Source organism: Polypterus senegalus, chromosome 7, assembly GCF_016835505.1.
Source record: "Polypterus senegalus isolate Bchr_013 chromosome 7, ASM1683550v1, whole genome shotgun sequence".
Classification (NCBI taxonomy): domain Eukaryota; kingdom Metazoa; phylum Chordata; class Cladistia; order Polypteriformes; family Polypteridae; genus Polypterus; species Polypterus senegalus.
Genome location: NC_053160.1, coordinates 153,244,337 through 153,264,768, shown reverse-complemented (window position 1 = coordinate 153,264,768; position 20,432 = coordinate 153,244,337). Strand labels below are relative to the sequence as shown.

Here is a 20,432-nt window from a genome sequence, read left to right as displayed (position 1 = left end):
ATGGAGGTATTTTTGACCATTCTTCCATACAGTATCTCTCTAGTTCAGTTAAATGTGATGACTGCCGAGCATGGACAGCCTGCTTCAAATCATCCCATAGACTTTCGATGATATTCAAGTCAGGGGACTGTGACGGCCATTCCAGAACATTGTATTTCTCCCTCTGCATGAATGCCTTTGTAAGTTTCGAACTGTGTTTTGGGTCATTGTCCAACCCCTGCATAACTTCAACTTTGTGACTGATGCTTGAACATTATCCTGAAGAAGTTGATATTGAGTTAAAGTCATCCGACCCTCGACTTTAACAAGGGCCCCAGTCCCTGAACTAGCCACACAGCCCCACAGCATGATGGAACCTCCACCAAATTTGACAGTAGGTAGCAGGTGTTTTTCTTGGAATGCTGTGTTCTTCTTCTGCCATGCAAAGCGCTTTTTGTTATGACCAAATAACTCAATTTTTGTCTCATCAGTCCAAAGCAATTTCTTCCAAAATGAATCTGGCTTGTCTAAATGAGCATTTGCATACAACAAGCAACTCTATTTGTGGCGTGAGTGCAGAAAGGGCTTCTTTCTCATCCCCTGCCATACAGATGTTCTTTGTGCAAATTGCGCTGAATTGTAGAACGATGTACAGATACACCATCTGCAGCAAGATGTTCTTGCAGGTCTTTGGAGGTGATCTGTGGGTTGTCTGTAACCATTCTCACAATCCTGCGCATATGCTGCTCCTGTATTTTTCTTGGCCTGCCAGACCTGGGCTTAACACTAGAATCACCAAAGCCTACGAAAAAACTCGTAGATTCGTCCAACCTTAAATCCCTTCACACTTCTCCACCATCGTTTTTTGTCCTGTAAATGTGTTGATAAGCAACAAGCAGCTTGCTATCACATCCCCCACCGCCGCACAGTTTTCTCAGTTCAAGTCTGTTTACCTGCATGTCAGTTGCTTAGAGTTGTATAGAGTGAGAAGTCAAGTAAAATGACACCTTTTATAAATACTATATGGTTATTTGGAACACATGTATTTCGTGTGTGTTTGTGTCTACAACAATCTATGTAAACACATTGTTAAAACAGAAACGTTTTTCATGTTTTAGTAGTATTTGACAAAATGTAGACATGAAGTGTATAATGTGTGAAGTTTGAAGTCCAAATATCAAATAAACACTTTCACAAAAGGTACAAATATAATAGAACAAATGCGCTTCTATTCAAGAATATAACTGCAGAAAAAGAACCTGCATTAGGGTGCAACATTCACACACCTTCGATACAACTGCTTTGGTGGCGCAACGGTATCAACTGTTGACTGGTAATCAAAACTTCACGGGTTCGACCCCAGCAGAGTCCATTTTGAGAAGTGAGCTGCTCTTATTCTTACTATTTTAGAATAAAAACATACATTTGATTTGAGTCTGTAACAGCTGGCATAAATTTATGATACTTGTAAAGGTTAGCTTTGTTTTTTTTATTCAGTTTTATTCTCTCATTCACGTTCACGATCCCACCCCCAATCTGACACTGCTGTTTTCACATAAAGATGCGCTATAACAGAGGTGAACTCAGATGATGACGACGGTTCTACATCAGAGAAAGAATACAAGTCGTACTTTTGCCGTCGCTGTACTTTGTATATGTACATGGGAAGCTCTGCAGTCTATTTCTGATTGGGTACAACTGTCTATGAAGTTCAAGGCTTAACAGGTAATTGTGGTGTTATGGGTCCACAGCTCGTTGAGAAAAGGCCATTCATTTTAAATAAATAATCACCGCACCCGAGGCGGCTTCGTGAGGGGGGCGACGTTGTAGTGAGCCGCGTCGATGTGGGCGTTTCTCACCGTGTGCACAGGTGAGGAACTGCCCACATTCGTGATTGCTCCCGTGGCTAATGCTACAGCTGTAATGGCCCCTCACATTTTAAAAAGAAGCACGAGTCGGTTGTGGGGGGGTGTAAAAGAAACGTTTGATGGGTGAAGAGGTGTAAGAAACGATCGGAGAGAAAAAGGAAAGGAAAGGAAAGAGGACGGAGGTTACAGGGAGCGAGGAAGCATGCGGTGCAGGAAAGACAGCGCGATCGAGCGCTCATGGGCAGCTGCAAGGAAGCTGGGTGTTAGGCCGACACCCAGGCGCTTGAGTTGAGGTTGCTCCCGCTGAGCGACCATGTAGCGGGAGTGATCAGGTGAAAGCGACAGGCCGCAGAGAAGCCGTGGAAAGGCAGCGGAAGTCGGGAGGCTTGGTGGTGGAGTCCCCAATGTGTGCGTCCTGGTCATTGGTGGACATCAAGTCTCGGGGACTGGGATGAGTGCCATACTGGAGCCAGGGATCAGGAGGTGTCCAGTCTCGCGAAAGTGTAGAGGAGGGCAGCTGCAGAGAGCGTCTTGCCTGCTGCTTGGCCCAAACGGGATAAGCAGGTGAGACGCTAATAAACGATGCACCGGATTTGTTGTTTTTAAGACTGCTTCCTAGAGGAGATTTTAACCTCTGGTTTTTAAAGGATTGTTTTTTCTAGTGTTTTAACCTCCACGTTCTTTTTATGGATTATTTATTTAATGAAGAACTTTTGAACTGCACTATTTATTTGAACACCTGTTTTTTTTGACTGTTTTTAATAAAAGCACTTTTGTACTTTCAACCATCCCCTTGCTCAGATGCTCAATTATTGCCTCCATTGACTAGCTCACTCGGTTTCATTATCGACGGTGTTGGGTTCAAGTGCTTCCAACAGCAATGGGAGTGTGGAGCCAGAACCCACATCGTCACAGTAATCCAACCAATTTGGTATTGCAAGTAATCAGTATTGAGCAATTACATGCATTCAAATCAGCAAAATTACAAGGGTACCCAAATTGTTGCACATCCAGTTTTTAACATTTGATTTAATTTCATACAACTAAATACTGCTTCACTAAAAATCTTTGTTCAGAAAACACCCCAGTACTCAGATGTTACTAGGAAATGAAAGACATACCACTGTTATCTTTTTTGTTGAAAGTAAATCATTATGCAGGCTGAGAGGGGTTCCCAAACTTTTTCATATGACTGTACATAATATATAAAAATATTTTCAGACAATTTGCCAATACCACATGCCAAATTTCTTTTCTCTTTTTTGATTTGATCAATGCTGTTGATTGTACTTTTCATTTTTTTAACTTATACTCAATATTTGAATTCTTTTCTTCTTTGCTATATTCTTGACTCCTTTTGAAAATGTTTCACCATGAAAGCTGATAAATATAAAATAAATAAATGATGTGTACATACCCATCATTCGTACTTGCTGTCCTTTAGGAGGGGTGTATTCTTCTTTCACAGTTGTGGCATTTGAAAATTTTGATGTCACATCTACAGATATGATGCCCTTGTGCCCATGTTTATGCGCCTTGGCTTCTAATGGAGACTTTGAGGATGCCTCACTATCTAAAGAAGCTGTTGCCCTCTGTATACAAAAATATGTCAGAGAACAAATACATAAGAATGAATATACACTGCAAAAAACATTTACAGCCAAGCAATCAAGGCATTAACAAAACTAACCTAATCATGTTGAACATGCAAACCAAAAACATAAATTGGCATATAGTGCAACTGAAACAACAAACTAATAGTTTTAGAGCTGACAGCAAAGAAACTTAAAAAATAAATAAAAAACAGAAGAAGAACTATGCTGAGAAAAAATCTACAAATGGCAAAATTCTAAAGCAGTAAGATTTAAACTTTAAAAAAGCTTTTACAAAAAAAACCACAACTGCAACAATAAAAACATCAATGCTGCTGTTAGAAAAAAGTGAAAAAAGAAAAAACAATCCGAATATATAACCAGAGCTAGAATAATATCAGTAATATTATAAAATAATAAATGCAGAAGAAAGATCTTAACTAAGTACATTTGGAAACAGATTCCATTAATTGCTCTCCATTAAATTTCAAAGGTCTTTCCATTCTCCTTTATTTCTGTTGTCAAGTGAATACAGGTAAAGCATCAGACAAATGGAAAACATTATGTTGATCTACAGAAGGCGCGTGACTGGGTGTCTAACACAAGTTGCAAGGTGAGCACTGAATACATCAGGTGCAGATGTATGGTTAATGTTGTTAATGTCTGTGGTGATGTCAATGTACTCAATAAGAAAACAAGAAATGTCAATAGTGGAAGATTTGAGGTTAAGGTGGGGCTGCTCTTGGGAGTCTGTTGCTTTTCGTGATAATTAAGAGAAGCTCCTTTATACCAATGATATTGTATTGAAGCAAAATGTGATACAGAATTGAAAGAAAAGATTTTGAAATGGAAAGTTGGTTTGGAAACAAGGCACGATAGTTGAACATGAAGAAAGGCACACAATGCATAGAAAATGTGGGTGAATGGCCATAGGGCTTATGTGGTAATGGAATCGGAAGAAATTCACTCCACTACAGGCATTGTCATAAGATGGTGAATAGATGATGTAGTGGTGTGAAGGCTAATCTACAGGCAACAAGTGTGGCCTTTGTTTGAATAAAGTGTGTGAGAAGAGTGCAGAAGACTATTGTAGTAAGTACAAATCTAGAAAATACCAATGGAGTTGTTTTCACAAAAGTAGGGAAGTTCTGTTATTTAGATATGAGATATGTTGAGTGCCGATGAAGGTGTGACACAGCAGTGACTGCCAGGGGAGGACATACATCAAAGAAATTCTAATGGACATTGAAGGAAAAAGTTATGTGAAAGCTATGTGAAAAGTAATATGCTCTATGGGATTGAGAATTGGCTGATGAAAGCAGAAAATGACACAAACCTGGAAAAAACAGTGATAAGAATGATTGACATTGGTATTTCATTTTTCTTTCACCACTAAAATCAGTCAAATGTCATATTCTTGTCCAGCGAATTAGATTCTGATATTTATTTATTTTCTCATCAGTTTTCAAAGCCAATCTTGTTTTGGTTTTAGGCAAGGCTATTTTCTAAAGTTGTGTTGCCTATTGCCACAGGAATTCCCCCCACGGAATCCAAAAACAATGGAAAAAAATATTCAACAACCATCAAAAGAAAAACAAAATGGCAAAACTCGAATACTCTTAGATAACTTCAATTAAAAGCTGCTAGGGCCTCTTTTCACGCTAAATATATAGCCACGGAGGTGATCTCAGCAGCAGTGACATCAGGGTGGCCCTGCCTCTTGGGAAACCACCTGCAAAACACACTAAATAGAAGTACATTTAACAAGATAGAACATAATTACAAACATAACAGAAAATATATATAAATATAAAAACTAAATTATAAACAATGCTAGAACATAATATACTGTATATTGAGAACTTCAAATAGCGGCCCAAAAAACTATTGCAAAAAAAAACCCACAAGAGGAAGGGTCTGTCAACTTTCGGCTTCAATGACAAAAGAGCAAATGAAGAATATTTATAGAATAAAAGATTTATCATCAAAAATGCTCTGTTGCACAAAAATTCAAAGGAGCATAAAAGGCCCAGGAGGAGTTGCCTTAGTATAACAGGCAATCCAAAGAGAGGTCAAGAAACAGAGCAAAAGACGTCAAAAAATGCAGAGAGTCGACAGCAATTGCAAGCAATAATCAGAGCGAACTCACCAGTGCCCAGAGTATATAACATACTGCAATGAACTATGTGTTCCCTCAGCCTTTCTAGGGCTGAGGGCAGCCCCTTTCACGAGATGGACAGGTGACCCTGCCCCTTGAGAAAACACCCACAAAACACACAGAAAGTAATAGAACAAGCCTAAACACATCGAAATTAAATAATACACCAAACTAATAAAACATAGAATGCAAATAATTCATATAAATAACAAAATAAACATAAACAAATTAATCAAAAAAGGACACAAAAAAGGAATCTGACCCACCAGTCAGGGGAGGGAACCCAGCGCAAACATAATAAAATGTACAGAAATTCTGGATGCAATATAACAGTCATGGGGTGAGAGGAAGATGAATGCTGAATTGAAAGCAAGACTTGGTATGGGGGCAGTAGGAACAGAAACAGTAATCAGATTTTGGACATGTGAAGTAAAAGGTATAGAATGATTGAGTGAAGAGGTAAACCAAGTTGGAGGTGGAGATAATGAAGCTCAGAGGGAGACTGAAGAAGACATGGCTGTAACATATAATAAGAATAGGTCTCACTCCAAAGGATATCCAGGATGGTGGTGATTAAAGCAAAAAAAAATTCAGGGGTAACTGATTAACCTGAGTAAACATGGCTGTCAAACTGACAATGATGATGAATTTACTGCAGACACATCTTTTTTAAGGAATATAGGAATAATCTAATCAAGGTGCTGGAGAGTAACAATGTGTTGCATATTGGTCAGACATGCAAGTAAGAATACTAAAATGAGTTCTTCTAGCACTTGTCTACTAAGAAGAGAAATTGCTGTTATTGTAACAGCTAAAGATCATAAAATTTGATTATGAGAAGATCAGCATTGCAAACGTCTTGTCAGAAGCACTGCAAGTGAGCTCAGTGTGAAACGCCATACAAATTCATATATTAGGTATTAAGTACTGTTACATGTTGGCAGCATAAGCATATAAAAGTGATGTGATATCAGACTTGGGACATGTCAAGTCTGTAAATGGTATTTCAGTTTGAGGAGAGCTAGACTAATGGTGATTTTTCTTGAGTATTGGAGAGCTAGAGGATAACACCATCTGCATTGTCCTGGACACCAGTTCATTGCAGGACACACACATGTCCAGCCTCTTATAACAGGCCAATCTAGTGCTACCAATCAACCCAACATGCATTGGGAAATTGGACAACCAGGGAGCACTCATAACAATAAAAGGAAAAAATACAAAAAAAAGAAAATTAAAAATCATATTGATTTTATTAAGCTAATGCATGGGTGTCACACTCAGTTCTTGGAAGGCTGCAGTAACTACAGATTTCATTCAAGCTAATTTCTTAGTTAGAAGTCAGCTATTAGTACTAATGGATCAAAATTTTTTTGTCTTTACTTTAATTGACTTGGTTGTTAAGACTCAGCAGCCTTAATAGCTTCTTTTAGATTTAAAAGGCTTCATTCAGGGTCTTTAATTGCCTGTAATTGGCTTAGCTGATATTTAACAATGAGATGTAAATAACAAAGGACCAATCAGCTAAGCTGATCTGTTTTGCACCTGTGTGTACTCATGATTAAGCAACTCTATCAATAAAATTGGTGAAAAGAATTCGAGAAAAAGCATGAAGTACTGATCTCTTCTGTTCTACAGACACAAACTGTACGAAATTATAAATATTTTGGCATAATGACACCACTGACATTTGTTAGAAATAACGTGTTTCATTAGGAACAACAAATATATTCTAATTGAAATGCTGTGTGAGTGAAATTTAAGTGGCACAGTGAGTAGTGCTGCTGCCTCGTAGCTTCAGTGTCATGGACTTAAATCCAAAGCCTACATGTAGTCCTTGTAAAGTTTCCACATCCAACCCCACTGGAACTGTGAGGATAGTTCAGACATGGAAGATTGTGATAGTTCTGCATCAACAGAAACTATGAATTAAAATTCTCCCAGCAAGGGCAGAAAATTTTGAAAAAACTTGGTTTATTCTATTTTCATTTGGTGAGCTTTTCCCGTGGTGAATCTATCACATAGGCTCTTAAAAGTAAAAGTGGCAAAGTGGTTTTTCAGAGCAATGCCACAATGAATTGAGGAACCATTTTTAGTTCCCAAAAGCATTGTCCACATGAAGGTTTCAGAAAGAATTTTTATTTATTTAGATCCGGTTGAGGTTTCATAAATAACGATGACTAAATTATACTAGATTTGGGGAATACCACTGGGGTTGTGATTTTAAAAGGAATCTTGTTGCATATAACATGTTTTCATAATCTGTTAATATTATGCTAGGAAACCTACTAAACATTTTTGTGTTCTCTGCATTTTAGGAATCTTTTCAAAGTCCCCAGAACTTCACATGCACAAAACCCTGCCCAGAATTGCTGTAAATGTTTCTTTGTCAAGCGATGGGGCTACGCCCAGCAAAATGCTGTTTTAGATCCAGTGTTTTTAAGAGTGTATGCAGGGAGGAATACTGGTGCAGCGGCAGGAGCCAGGCCTGGTCATTTCAAGTGCGGAGTGTACATGTTCTGCATGGGCTTTCCACTCACTTCCCAAACAGGTACATATTTGGCAATTCTAAACTGGCCATTTGCAAGTTTGTCCAAGAATGGGCCCTGAGATGGACTAATTTCCCATTCTGGGTCTGTTCCAGCTTTGCACCGCATGCCTTCAGAATAGACACCAGCTCCCTGTGACCCTGTATGTATTAAAAAGTGTTATGAATGTTATGCTGTTTTAAGTAAGTAATAATTTATTTGTACAGACTTTACATTTAGAAAAATTTATGGCAAACTTTGTTTCATATATAAAACAATTAAAGAGTATAAAAATTGCTCTGTAATTAAGCTGTTCTTTACACTAAACTTTGAATGTACAGGTCATAACTCAGACATTTTGCTGAATCGTCACTATTGCAGTAATGTAATTGGTAATTGAGCAAATACAAATTCTGACAAAAAAGGACCATTTCATTTTACTATGACTTTTCCATCCTTCCATATAACTGGCTTCTTCTATTCAGGATCACAGTAAGCTTCTTATGTGGTAGAACTGCAATGCAGGAGGGCACCAATCTTTGATATGATGCTTTAATGAAATGACTACTGATAATTAATAAAAAAAATACTGTTAACTAAAAACTTAATAAAAGACTTAATGAAGTAGAGATCCTCAAAATGTTATTTTAAGATGGTTAGTTAGTAAGTTTAAGAATATTACTTTAATTTGATTGCATTGCTTTACTTGACTCATCACATACCAAAGCATGGTTTTTAAGAGATGACACTGTGGGACGGTTATCAGTGCTATTGACTAAAAGCTCAAGAGGTCTGGGCTTAAGTCTTCAAATTCTTCTCTGTGGGGTTCTCATCCTGGCACTTTGGTTTCCTTTACACTTCAATTATTTAATTAACTGGTAAATATACTAGGTGGCAGTGCCCTGTCAAGACCTGACACTCCATCTGGGGTTGGTGCCCATCCTATATGGAGACTTGCCAAGATAAATTCTGCCTACCTCTAACTCTGAACTAGGGGAAGATGGTTTGTTCATGGATGGATGAATCTTAATGTGTATGTGTGTAGCAGGTAATTAAACTATACAAGACTTTCTGAACTTGTGAATACTGTGTGTGTCTGTGTCTATGCCCATTCGACTTTAAGCTGTTTTTGTCAGGTACATATGGTACAATTAGATTCTGATTTGCATTAAAAAGTAACAACCACCAATGACTACAAGATATAATACTAAATAAACAACTTATACAAATTATCAGAATGATTATCTGTTGATTAATCGTAAAACCAATGGACAAAACTGTCCCTGAATCTCACGGGTTTAGGTGCTGGTGGCTGAGGAAAGTGGCTGTGCATGATGGACGAAGTCTTACGCATTGTCGTTGTCCATTTATTAAGGAAAGGTGTATTTTAGTTTTCAAACAACTTTAAAGCACATCAGTTAATCAAGCAGACTCGCTTAGGAATCTGTCTAAAACTAATGCCAACAGCTTTTGGAATCTTTCAACTTTGGAAATTTCTCCTGGAAAAAAAATCCTCGACATAAAGAGTATGTATCAATTACTAATCACCCTGATAAAAATTGCTGTCATGTATAAAATTAGTTTTGGCGAGACATAAATTAAAAGAGATAAAGTACTTTTATTATACTTAATTATGTCTTACGAGAAATCAAGTGAAAATCATCTTACCTCTTCTACCCAGTTATGTAACAAGCTTTTTCCTCCATACGCCGATTTTGCCATTCTGAGGTAACACGTGTCAACTCAAAACGTAAAAATCCGCCAATATGCAAAAATAAAACTTCCTAAATATGTACGTTTTCTTGATCCCTGCCTACGTTGGCCGCGCGTTTCACTCTAATGCTCTATCTCAACAATGGCCCAAACCGCGTTGCCATGACAACAGTAAACAATGTGAGGCCCGCGTGCGCCTGCAAGGGAAGCACGTGACAAAGTGCTGCCCAGCGTGGACCCGTGTTTCTGATTTTCTCGGTTTTATTACGCGATGTTTAATAATAAATTAGGTTACACAACATAAATAACTTTCCATACAACGCAGTTTATGAATTTACTCGTACATGAAAATAAACAAAACTGACCACGTAAACCGACTGACATGCAAGTAGGCTTTTATGTTACACTAGTAATATACTTCTCCTGTTGCTCTCACCGTCTTGTGATTAATTACAGCCAACACTGATAGCTTTAAGTAAAAACTGCACAATTTTCTTATCGCCCTGAAGGGCCGATTTCGATATCGCCAGTTGTAAAAAGTCACATTTAATATATTTGCATATCTTCTTTCAAAATGTATCACTTCATAAATGACAACCTGGCAACAGGGTAAGCTTCTCTTACAAGACCTTAGCGTGCGATCTATTTGAACGGCTCATCAAGAAGTGGAGCGCGGCTTTGGACCGACCCCGTGCTGCGCCACTTCGAAGTGTTCGATCAGATAGTGCATGGGCGCCCGTGATTAAGAAAGCGTTGTGTAAATGTTATATAATTTCGGATTTAACAAAGGAAACATTTTCCTTGAAGGCTACACTCCTGGTTTTAGTGTCCAGCAGCTTTTCTGAATCCACCTGTCTAACACAGCGTTGCAGGACGCTCGAATCTGTTCCCGCTGTAAAAAGAAAGTCAAGGCATTTCAGGGCACAGCCAGACTTGGGCCAAGTTGGATTCTCTGATTATCTGAATATCCAGAGCAACCACACTGTCACTGCAAACTCTTTATAGGTGGCAGTCAATCCAGGAATTAATTTTGGGTGCAAGTGATAGAAGTAGGATACGCTGTGCTGTCATATACAACTAATCAGTAGCTCAACTTGAAATTTCTTAATTTACTTGCAGATGTAAACCGCTAGGTTCAGTATTATATAAACTGTTTCCTAAGGGTTTTTGTTGATACGTTAGTCATTGTATGCTGATTATGTGCTCCAGGCATGCATGATTATTCTATTGTTATTTTATTCTGAGATACAGTTTTCCGTAAATAATGCCCAGTCCCCCCAGGCATTTTTAACATTCTTTATCAAAGTTTTACAATACATAATCACAAGCTGTTTTTGAGAACATTTAACCATCTGTTTGTTGCTGGTACATTACCACAGATATAGCAGCTGGATGGTACAGTTATTTAGTATAGCACGAGTGATCTTATTTCGATTTACAGTACATTCTGATCGCCATCTTTGGAACACGCATGTTTTCCTTTTATCTGTGTGGGTTTTGTAATAGTTCAATCTCAAAAACATTCTTGTTAGTTTAATTGCTGACTTTAAATTGGCCAAGTATGAGTGAGTGTGTGTTTTGTATAAGTCTGCCTCATAATGGCTGGCACCCAACCTATATTTTCTTCCTGCATTTTCAGCCTTCCCGCATCTCTATAAAGGAAAAAGTCCATTCAGAAAAGGTTTGAATGAGTTAATGCACTTTTTTATACAAACGGACAAAGGCAAAAAATACACCTTTTTCTGCTTATCAGTCTATACTCAATAGCCCCAATTGACAAAGTTTAAATATTCAGACCATTATTTCAGTACTTTGTAGAAACCAGTTTGGCAGTACTTACAGCTTACAGTCTTCTTGGGAAAGTCTCTACAAGCTTTGCGCACCTGGATTTGAGCATTTTATCCCATTCTTCCTGGCAGATCCTCTCAAGTTCCATTAAGACTGAATGGGAAGCAACTGTTAACTGTCATGTTCAGATCTCTTCACAGATGTTTTAATTGGGTTTATGTCTTTGCTGTAGCTGGGACACTCAAGCATTGACTTGGCCGTATGCTTCGGGTCATTGTTGTGTTGAAAGGTGAACTGTCACCCCAGTCTGAGGTGGTGTGCACTGTACAGAAGGTTTGCTTTAAGAACCTCTCACTATTTGGCTGCCTTTGTCCTTCCCACAATTCTGACCAGTCTCCATGTCCGTGCCACTGAGAAGTGCCCCCATGGTGTGATGCTGCAACCACCATGCTTCACCACAGGTATGGTATTAGGCAGGTGAAGAGCACTGCCTGGTCTTTGCCTGACATAGTGCTTGGAAGTCTTCATAAAGAATGACATTTTTTTTTTTATTATCAGACCAGAGAACCTCTTCCTTCATGCTGTCAGTGATATGATCACCTTTTACACAAGAGTGGCTTCCATTTAGCCCTTTTACTGCAAACGCCTGACTGATGAAGTGCTGCTGAAATGGCCATCCTTCCAACAGTTACTACCATCTTAATAGCAGACTTCTGAAGCTCTGTTAGAGTGACCATTGGGTTTTCAGTGACCACCTTGACCAAGGCCACTTTTGCTCGATTACTGGTTGGATGGCCAACCCTAGGAAGACTTCTTCCATTTCACAATTATTAATTCCAGTTTCCTTAATGGTTTTATACCATAGCCTTGATTTATGTCTCACCACAGTTTGATCACAGAGGTCTGTAGCGAGTTTCTTGAACTTCATGGCTTGTGTTTTGTCCTGACATTCAGCACCTGACCACAACTTAAAGCACCAAAGCAAACAGTCTGACTACATATATGAACAGGAGATTTCAGTTTTAATCTTTAATTAATTTGCAAACATTTCTGAAAATGTAAATTGATTGCAGACAGCAAAAATGGCAAATTTATTCCTTTGAAATTAAATCTGCAACACAATAAAATATGTGGAAAGTGTAGGGGTCTGAATCCACTGTTATATTGCATATTCAAGGCAAACATTGTAAAGCGTCTTCCAAAGAAGTCAGAAAAACTATAACATAAAATAAACCCTGCACCTTACACACGTACGAGTTGATAGATAAGAGAATACACTTGTATGTATACAGCTTCATATGTGTTAGTAAGACAGTTCTGCATACTGCTGCCGGCTACTCAGTCATTTTCCAGAACTCCACATTTTCATTTGCTATCAAAAATGAATACTGCAAGTAGACCCATCGCTGCCAAGGTCTAGATGTGAAAACAATCATTGTCCAAGACTGGGAGCAGTGTTTGGATGAGGTCAGTAGTTGCAAAGGTTTAATCAACTAGGAGTCCAGACAGGAAGAGATGTAAGGCCAGTCTGTGCTCAGAACTAGTTGTAGATTTATTTTTGTATCGTTTCTGCTTTTACTTTTTGTTGCTATGTCAGTACAGCCCAAGTTTCATGAAGTGTTGCTCATTCCTCCGAAGGCAGCTTGAGTCATTACACTAAATAGGGCACAGTTATAACATTACCTTAGCAGTGCTTACTTACAGAGTAGGTGGCTAGCAATGGTGCATATCATTTAAGTAACTGGTTAGGGCAGACAGCACACCAGTCAAGCGCTGTGGGGCATGCACTTTTAATTATTCCCCTGGAGTGACTGCAGTCTCAGTCATGTCAGGTCAGTTTATAAAAATGAATGTATTTCATTTCATTCAGTACCTGAGTTTTCTACCCGATGCCTGCTTGCTTAATTGTACTGTCATAAAACATTACTTTTGCTTTATTTTTTATTCTTTATCTCCTCTAACTTTAAAAAACAGCAGTCTTCACTTCAATATTTTTTCTTATACTGTAGTTTTCATATAATGTTGCAGTTCTAACTAAACCCCTTTGCAGTCATTTGTGTGTAAACCTTTGAAGGTTTTTATTTTGTTTCTTAATGTTTAAGCAATTCCACGTTTCTTCCTTAGATATTAGATTGATGTCTTTTATTCAGATGCATTGCTTGGGTAATATAGTAGGCTATGTTAATTATGACCTGACACCATGTTAATTGAATCAATATTGATTTTTAAAGAAACAAATTGAAACAGAGCAACATGAATGATATGTGAATGACTCCCTGAAAATCAAAACATGAGCATGAAGAATACCCCAGGATGAGGGTGCCAACATGCTTGACTCACTGGCTGGTTGACATCAAGCTACACCCGGATGACTCCTACTGAAAATGTTCACCTGCTTTGGATGTAGACCATAGGTTTGTAGATGTATGGCTTTGTTGGGTTATTTCAAGTACACAGAGTACAATTAATTTCTTACTTGTATGTGTTAATCGACATGCGACATACAGTCACACTCTGGCTCTATGATTAGTGAGTATCACAACCTTACTTGAAAACATCCATCTTTCTACCTGGAAAATCTCAGACCATATTTATCATAGAAGTATACACTGCTGAGCCAAAACATTATGAACAACTGCCTAAAATGCTGTTGCTCCTCCATATGCTACCTAAACTGCTAAAACCCACTGAGGCATAGACCTCTGAAGGTGTCCTTTGGTATGTGGTAGCAGAACTTTAGAAGCAGATTCATACTCTTGTAAGTTGTAAGGTATAACCACAGCAGATTAGGCTTGTAGTTCTAATACATCCCATAGATATTGTCATAGACAGCCAGGATCGTTGCCGCGCTGAAACTCCTCTTCCTTGGAAGGACCAGGAGAGCAAGTGTGGACAGAGCATTACCTCCCCTGAACGCTAGTTGGCAGCCCCCCTGGGTGGCAGTGGTGCCTCGGACTCCCTCAGGGCTTCATGGGAGATGGAGTTGGATACAGCCCTGTTGGGATTCGGGAGCACTTCCAGAGGATGCTACAGCTGCTGCTGAACCTTGGAGAGCAGCTCTTACGCCACATCTGGAAGTGCTGCCAGAATTAGGTCAATGATTCCCTGGAGCATTTCCGGCTTATAAAAGGAGCCAGCAGTCACTACTCAGGGAGCCAGAGTCAGGAGGAGAAAGACAAAACTTGCCAAGGAGGAGTGGAGGAGAAAAGAAGAGAAGGAAAGTATTGTGCAGTGGTTTGTGCTTTGGACTGTGTTGTTGTGCTTGTGGGAGATGGGGAAGACGTTTCACACAAGGGAAGAAAAGAAAACAAAATCACGTGTACTTTATAAGTGTGTCTCATACGTCTGTCTGTGTCGGGTTGGGAGACTGACACACCCGGAGAACTTTCACAATGTTTAATTGAGTTGCGACCTGGAGATTTTGGAGGCCCGGGAAATACCTTGAACCCTCCATCATGTTATTCAAACTATTCCTAAACAGTTTGTGCAGTGGGCTGAAAGATGCCACTTCCAGTGGAGAATATTGTTGCTATGAAAGGGTGTACCTGGTCTGCAACAAAGTTTGGGTAGGTGATATGCATCAATTAGCGTACACATGAATGCCAAGACCCAGCAGTTTCCAGTAAAACATTTATGTTTAAAGCATAATAGTCCCTTCACTGGCTTGTGTTTTTTCTACAGTGTATCCTGGTGCCAGGTAAATGATGCTCACTTGGCCAGTCATCAATATGATACAACAGAAAATGAGATTCAATGGACCAGACAGCCTTCTTTCATTGATCCAAGGTCCATTTCCAATGCCCATATACCTATTGTAGATGCTTTTAGTAGTGGACAGAGGTTACCATGGTGTACTCTGACTAGCCTGCAGCTACGTGGTTCCATAAACAGTTGGGATCAGTGCATTGTGTCTTAACACCTTACTCCCGTAATCATCACTAAACTTATCTGTAATGTGTACCTTAGTAGCCTTTTTGTTGGTTCACCCCAGACAGGACAGTCTGGGCCATCCAACACCCTCTTCACAGTTCAATGTTATTCCCTCCTTGGCCCTCTGTCAGCAGGTATTTACCACAGCTGGTACACACACTCCACAATCCATGCCATTTTGGAAATACTCTGACCCAGTTCTTTGACCATACCAATTTGGTCCTTATCAAAGTCACTCAGGTCTTTACACTTAAATTACTGTTTGTTCTGCATTGAGTACTGTGACTATGAGTACCGAATGTCTGCTTATTGTTTAATACATCCCTGATCTTGTCATGTGCCATTGTTACAAGGTAGTCAATGTCATTCACTTCATACGGTCATAATGTTTTGGCTCATCAGCGTATATTTTAACAATAAGGGTAACATAACTGCTAGAGCTGGATGGAAAAATCAACACAAATAATTTTCAATATTATGATATATCATCGATATCACTGAGGACAAGTCTCAGGATTTGTTTTTTTGATATCTTTTTGCACCTTTTATATATGAGAATTGTCAATACAGAACAATATTAGGTAACTGTAAAACTGTGTTTAAATGAAATGGGTAGTAAGAGTAGTGAGAAAGAAGCAGTACTAACTCCATTCTATTACTCAAAACTAGTTAGCAACAAAGAACAACAAACGTGAGGTCCTACTGGGGACTGAAACCATCGAAAAACGTTCACCAGTGCACCTTCTGCACCTTTTGTCTGGTTTTGAACTATTTGAGAAAGTCAGTATAGGCCAGTGCACTGTTCACTACCATGGATGAAACAGAAGGGCTCTTTGTTTTTTATCTGACTTACAGGACATATTTGAATGGATCAACCCAGACATTAATCCTAAAATGAATCCTAACATTTAACATTCTTCCATCTAATGCTGAACCTCTTTAGTCTAATTCAGATGCTGCCATAATTATCTTGAAAACAATTCATTTACCCATTTCTAAATGCATTTTTATCCAGTGTAGGGCTAAGGGAAGTTAAAGGCCTAAAAAGGTCAGTTAAAATCTGGAAGAAACTACGGATTTAATGCCAGTTTATTTCAGGCTACACTCATGTATATAGGACCTGGTCAGTTTCTTGTTGCCAATCAGCCCACTATAGCATGCAAGTGTTAGTGGGAGAATTTCATAATTCTCAGATAAAAGGGAAACATGGGGAGATCATAGAAACTCCAAACAGAAAATGACTAGTAAGGCCTACTGTCCCTGACGCCGTTAGGCACAAGTGCTAATCTAAATATCACTTTCAAAACAATTGATTCTTTCATTTTCTAAACTTGATTATTCCATTAAAATGTTTCAGGAACCCTGTTGACTTTATGGCTGGAATTATCCCTAGATGAGAGTCCAGTCCCCTTCTGGGCACATCCACGCCTGCACATCTTCATTTGGACAATTTACAGATGTCATTTGGTCTAACCTGCACATCTGTTCAATGTGTGTATAAAAGGTAAACTGGGTCACCCAGAGAACACCTGCCAGAGATGAAGAGAATGTGGGGCCTCTACTCTGACAAGGCCAAGATTTAAATCTGAAGCAAACCACTATGCCAACATTTCACTAACTTCAGACCTTCCTTAACAAAACTGCATTGAGGGTACAAACTAAATGACTTTTAAATCAATTTTGCTGCAGTGTAACTCAGAGTAAATCAATGGATGCAACTGGAACTGAGATAAAGAAGGCATGAAGTAATACTTTTGTAATCTAAGTTGGTTTGGTTTTGTCTATCACTCACATACGCTCTTTCTCAAAATAAATGAAAAGGGTTTTGATAACAGAGCTTTTACCTCCTACATGGCTGAAATTCATTTAAATTATGTCAGGTCAGAAGATGATGTAAAAGCAACCTGCACTGGAGGAGCACATATCCATTTTCATGTTGGCTGTGTAAAGTACTTTAGGGTGATTGTTTCATTAAATGAGTTGTATGTTTCCCAGGCTGAAGGAGAGCAGGATTTAATGCAGCAAGATCTTGTCAAATATATTATTTCATTCTTGACACAAAGCCTAGGCAGACAGTGCGGTGTAGTGGTTAAGGAATAAACATTAAAGCCCAAGTCTGCAGTTTTATTTTTTTCTCCTGACTTATTCTATGACCCTTAGTGAGTCACTTAGCTTGCCAGTGTTCAGACTGTAAAATGTATACACGTAAACAGTTGCAGTGTTCCCTAAACTTTCAAATTATTATACATAGATAAAGGTGTCAGTCTAATCCATCCATCCATTATCCAACCCGCTATATCTTAACTACAGGGTCACGGGGGTTTGCTGGAGCCAATCCCAGCCAACACAGGGCGTAATGCAGGAAACAAACCCCGCCCACCGCAGGGCGCACACACACACACACACTCACACACACTCACACCCAGACACCAAGCACACACTAGGGACAATTTAGAATCACCAATGCATGTCTTTGGACTGTGGGAGGAAACCGGAGCACCCGGAGGAAACCCACACAGACACAGGGAGAACATGCAAACTCCACGCAGGGAAGCAAACCCGAGTCTCCTAACTGTAAGGCAGCAGCGCTACCCACTGCGCCACCGTGCTGCCCATGTCAGTCTAATAATAATTAGATTTTAATTTAATATGAGGACATCCATCACTGTAAAGTGACAAGGCACAAAGATTTACTTAAATAGGAAGTGGGAGAGACTGCACAAAAATTCATAACAAAGAACAGGTCCACTCTTCTGCTAAAGTCTAAAACAGAAACCAAAAGTCGACTTTATACCAGAGCTCAAAAATAAAGCAAAGTAAACTACAGATAATAGTAAATCAATTCAGTCTCAGATAAGCCTGGATTAAGACCCTTGGTAACTTAGCTCCTTAACAGAGGGTTCGATCATACTAACGCAGTGTGAGGACACCCTGTAGTTTAAAGCTATGCAGTATTTCTCACTCTTGCGTTGGGTGTGGTAAGATTTGGTCATTTCATCAAGCAGTGGGTCGGTCCCCCTTGGTCATTTTGGCAATTGGAGTGTACATCATTTAATCGGTGGTATGGTGGTGGATTGATGAAAAGGCCTCTTGCTGTCACGGGCACCCAGAATGCCCTAATGGTAGATCCACTCCTGATCTCAGATGATCTGGGAGTGCATGGTGATGACCTTTTAAACTATTGTGCGTTCCAGAATTTGTATAGATAGATAGATAGATAGTTAGATACTTTATTAATCTCAAGGGGAAATTCACAAATATATATATTGTGTATATAAATTTATGGTAACAAAATGAGACAAAGGTACGACAGGAAAGGTTGGGGGCATCACAAGCAACCCATTAAATAATAGCATTTTGTAGAAAAATTAAAGATGCTTAGGCTTTGTTGATCACAACTAATCTGTCATCTATGTTAGCTGTAAATTGAGCAGATGTCTTCATTGGTGTGATGGGTTATGGGAACTGGACCACAAGAAGCTGGGCTAAAGGCAGGCTGAGGGTAGAAGGGAATAAGAAGTAAGCCTCCATGTGGCATTCAAATCTTTTCCCTATGTATCCATAAAAAGTAGACTCTATAAAAACACACACCAGACACTTGCATGTGACTATACATAGATTAAGTTTTCAGCTTCAAGATACTTTGGTTTATCTTTATTGTTTTCTATTTTCCTTCATTTGCTGAGTTAGCTGAGAATTATTGGGGTTTGTTCCATCTTTCAAATTTGCTTATCTAGAGCAGGGAAGCTGGAGAATATTCCAGCAAAGATGGAAAGCAAAACATTACCTGGACAGGGTCCCAGCCAATCAAAGTGTGAGCACGCGCAAGTATCAGGGACCAATTTAGCATCGGCAGTCCACCTAATTTACGAGTCTTTGGAAAGTGAAAGGAAACCAAAACTCCCAGAGAAAACCCATAGGGACACTTTTGAGGTAAAATTATGGTTAAAATTTAGGGGGAAAAAAAGTACAATTTAGAGTAAAACAATTACTTGACTGTTTGGTATGCATTCTTCAGTTGAGTAACGTACTGGTAAGTACTACTCTATCTCCTTAATAACACAGACAGAAATCTAGAAATAACCATATTTAATAAGGAATGGTTTAAGAATTCAGACAGGATTTATATTCATCTTTGTTTGTCATTTGGTTACAAACTTTAGGATGTGTAATTCCTTGAAGTTACCAGAGCTACCCCTGGGTGAGATTTGAAGTCTACTCAAACCCAAATTGTCACTGAGCTTGGTGTTAGAGGCGAGTCAGTGTGTAGTTTCAGATCTGAATTTTTTTTTTTTTACTTTTATTGATTTTTTTTTATTTGCGCTGATCAGTATTTGCTGCCTCCACTATTTGTTTGTGATGCCACAGTGGTTGATGGAATTTCATTTTTCTTTTTTGTTTTGCAATGTTTGTATGCCAGCTTGGTACTCTTGCATAAAGAAGTGTGCCACAGTGCTTGCTTGTGTTGACATGTGACATAGTGGCAGCTGATGTTTAAAACGGTCGCTCTGCTGCAGGTGATTTTGTTTCTTGGAACTGCTTTATGTCATCCTTGTGACATTATTTATAGTGGTTTTTCCTGGAGGTTAATGTTTTCTTGTTTCTCATCTTGCTTGTCTTTTGTTTACTTCACATTCTGTTTTTCTTGGCATGTTAAATAATTTGTGCTTTTTGGAGCAAGTTAGCATCATCTCATGGCGATCTCCAGCTTTGTAGAGTTAGTGGGTTGAAGGACATCCTTGCCGGTCACTACATAGGCCACACAGCAACGTTTACTTACGGAGGGGAGAATCAAGGTTTGCTAGGGTAACACATGATTTATGACTCTCTCTATCACTACAGACAAAAGAAGAAGAAGAAGAAGAAGCAGCACAAA

At 39.0% G+C, this 20,432-nt stretch overlaps 1 protein-coding gene across 1 annotated transcript in view; it reads right to left on the bottom strand.

Annotated features, from left to right (window-relative positions):
* spag8 (sperm associated antigen 8) overlaps positions 1-9,978 on the bottom strand; it is a 53,435-nt gene extending 43,457 nt beyond the window's left edge. The window contains exons 1-2 of the mRNA XM_039758060.1: positions 9,794-9,978; positions 3,265-3,439 (exon numbers count right to left, since the gene is read on the bottom strand). Of these exons, the coding sequence (XP_039613994.1) occupies positions 3,265-3,439; positions 9,794-9,847 (229 nt within the window). The 5' untranslated portion in view covers positions 9,848-9,978. The remainder of the gene's footprint in view (positions 1-3,264; positions 3,440-9,793) is intronic.
* Positions 9,979-20,432: the final 10,454 nt, after the last annotated feature.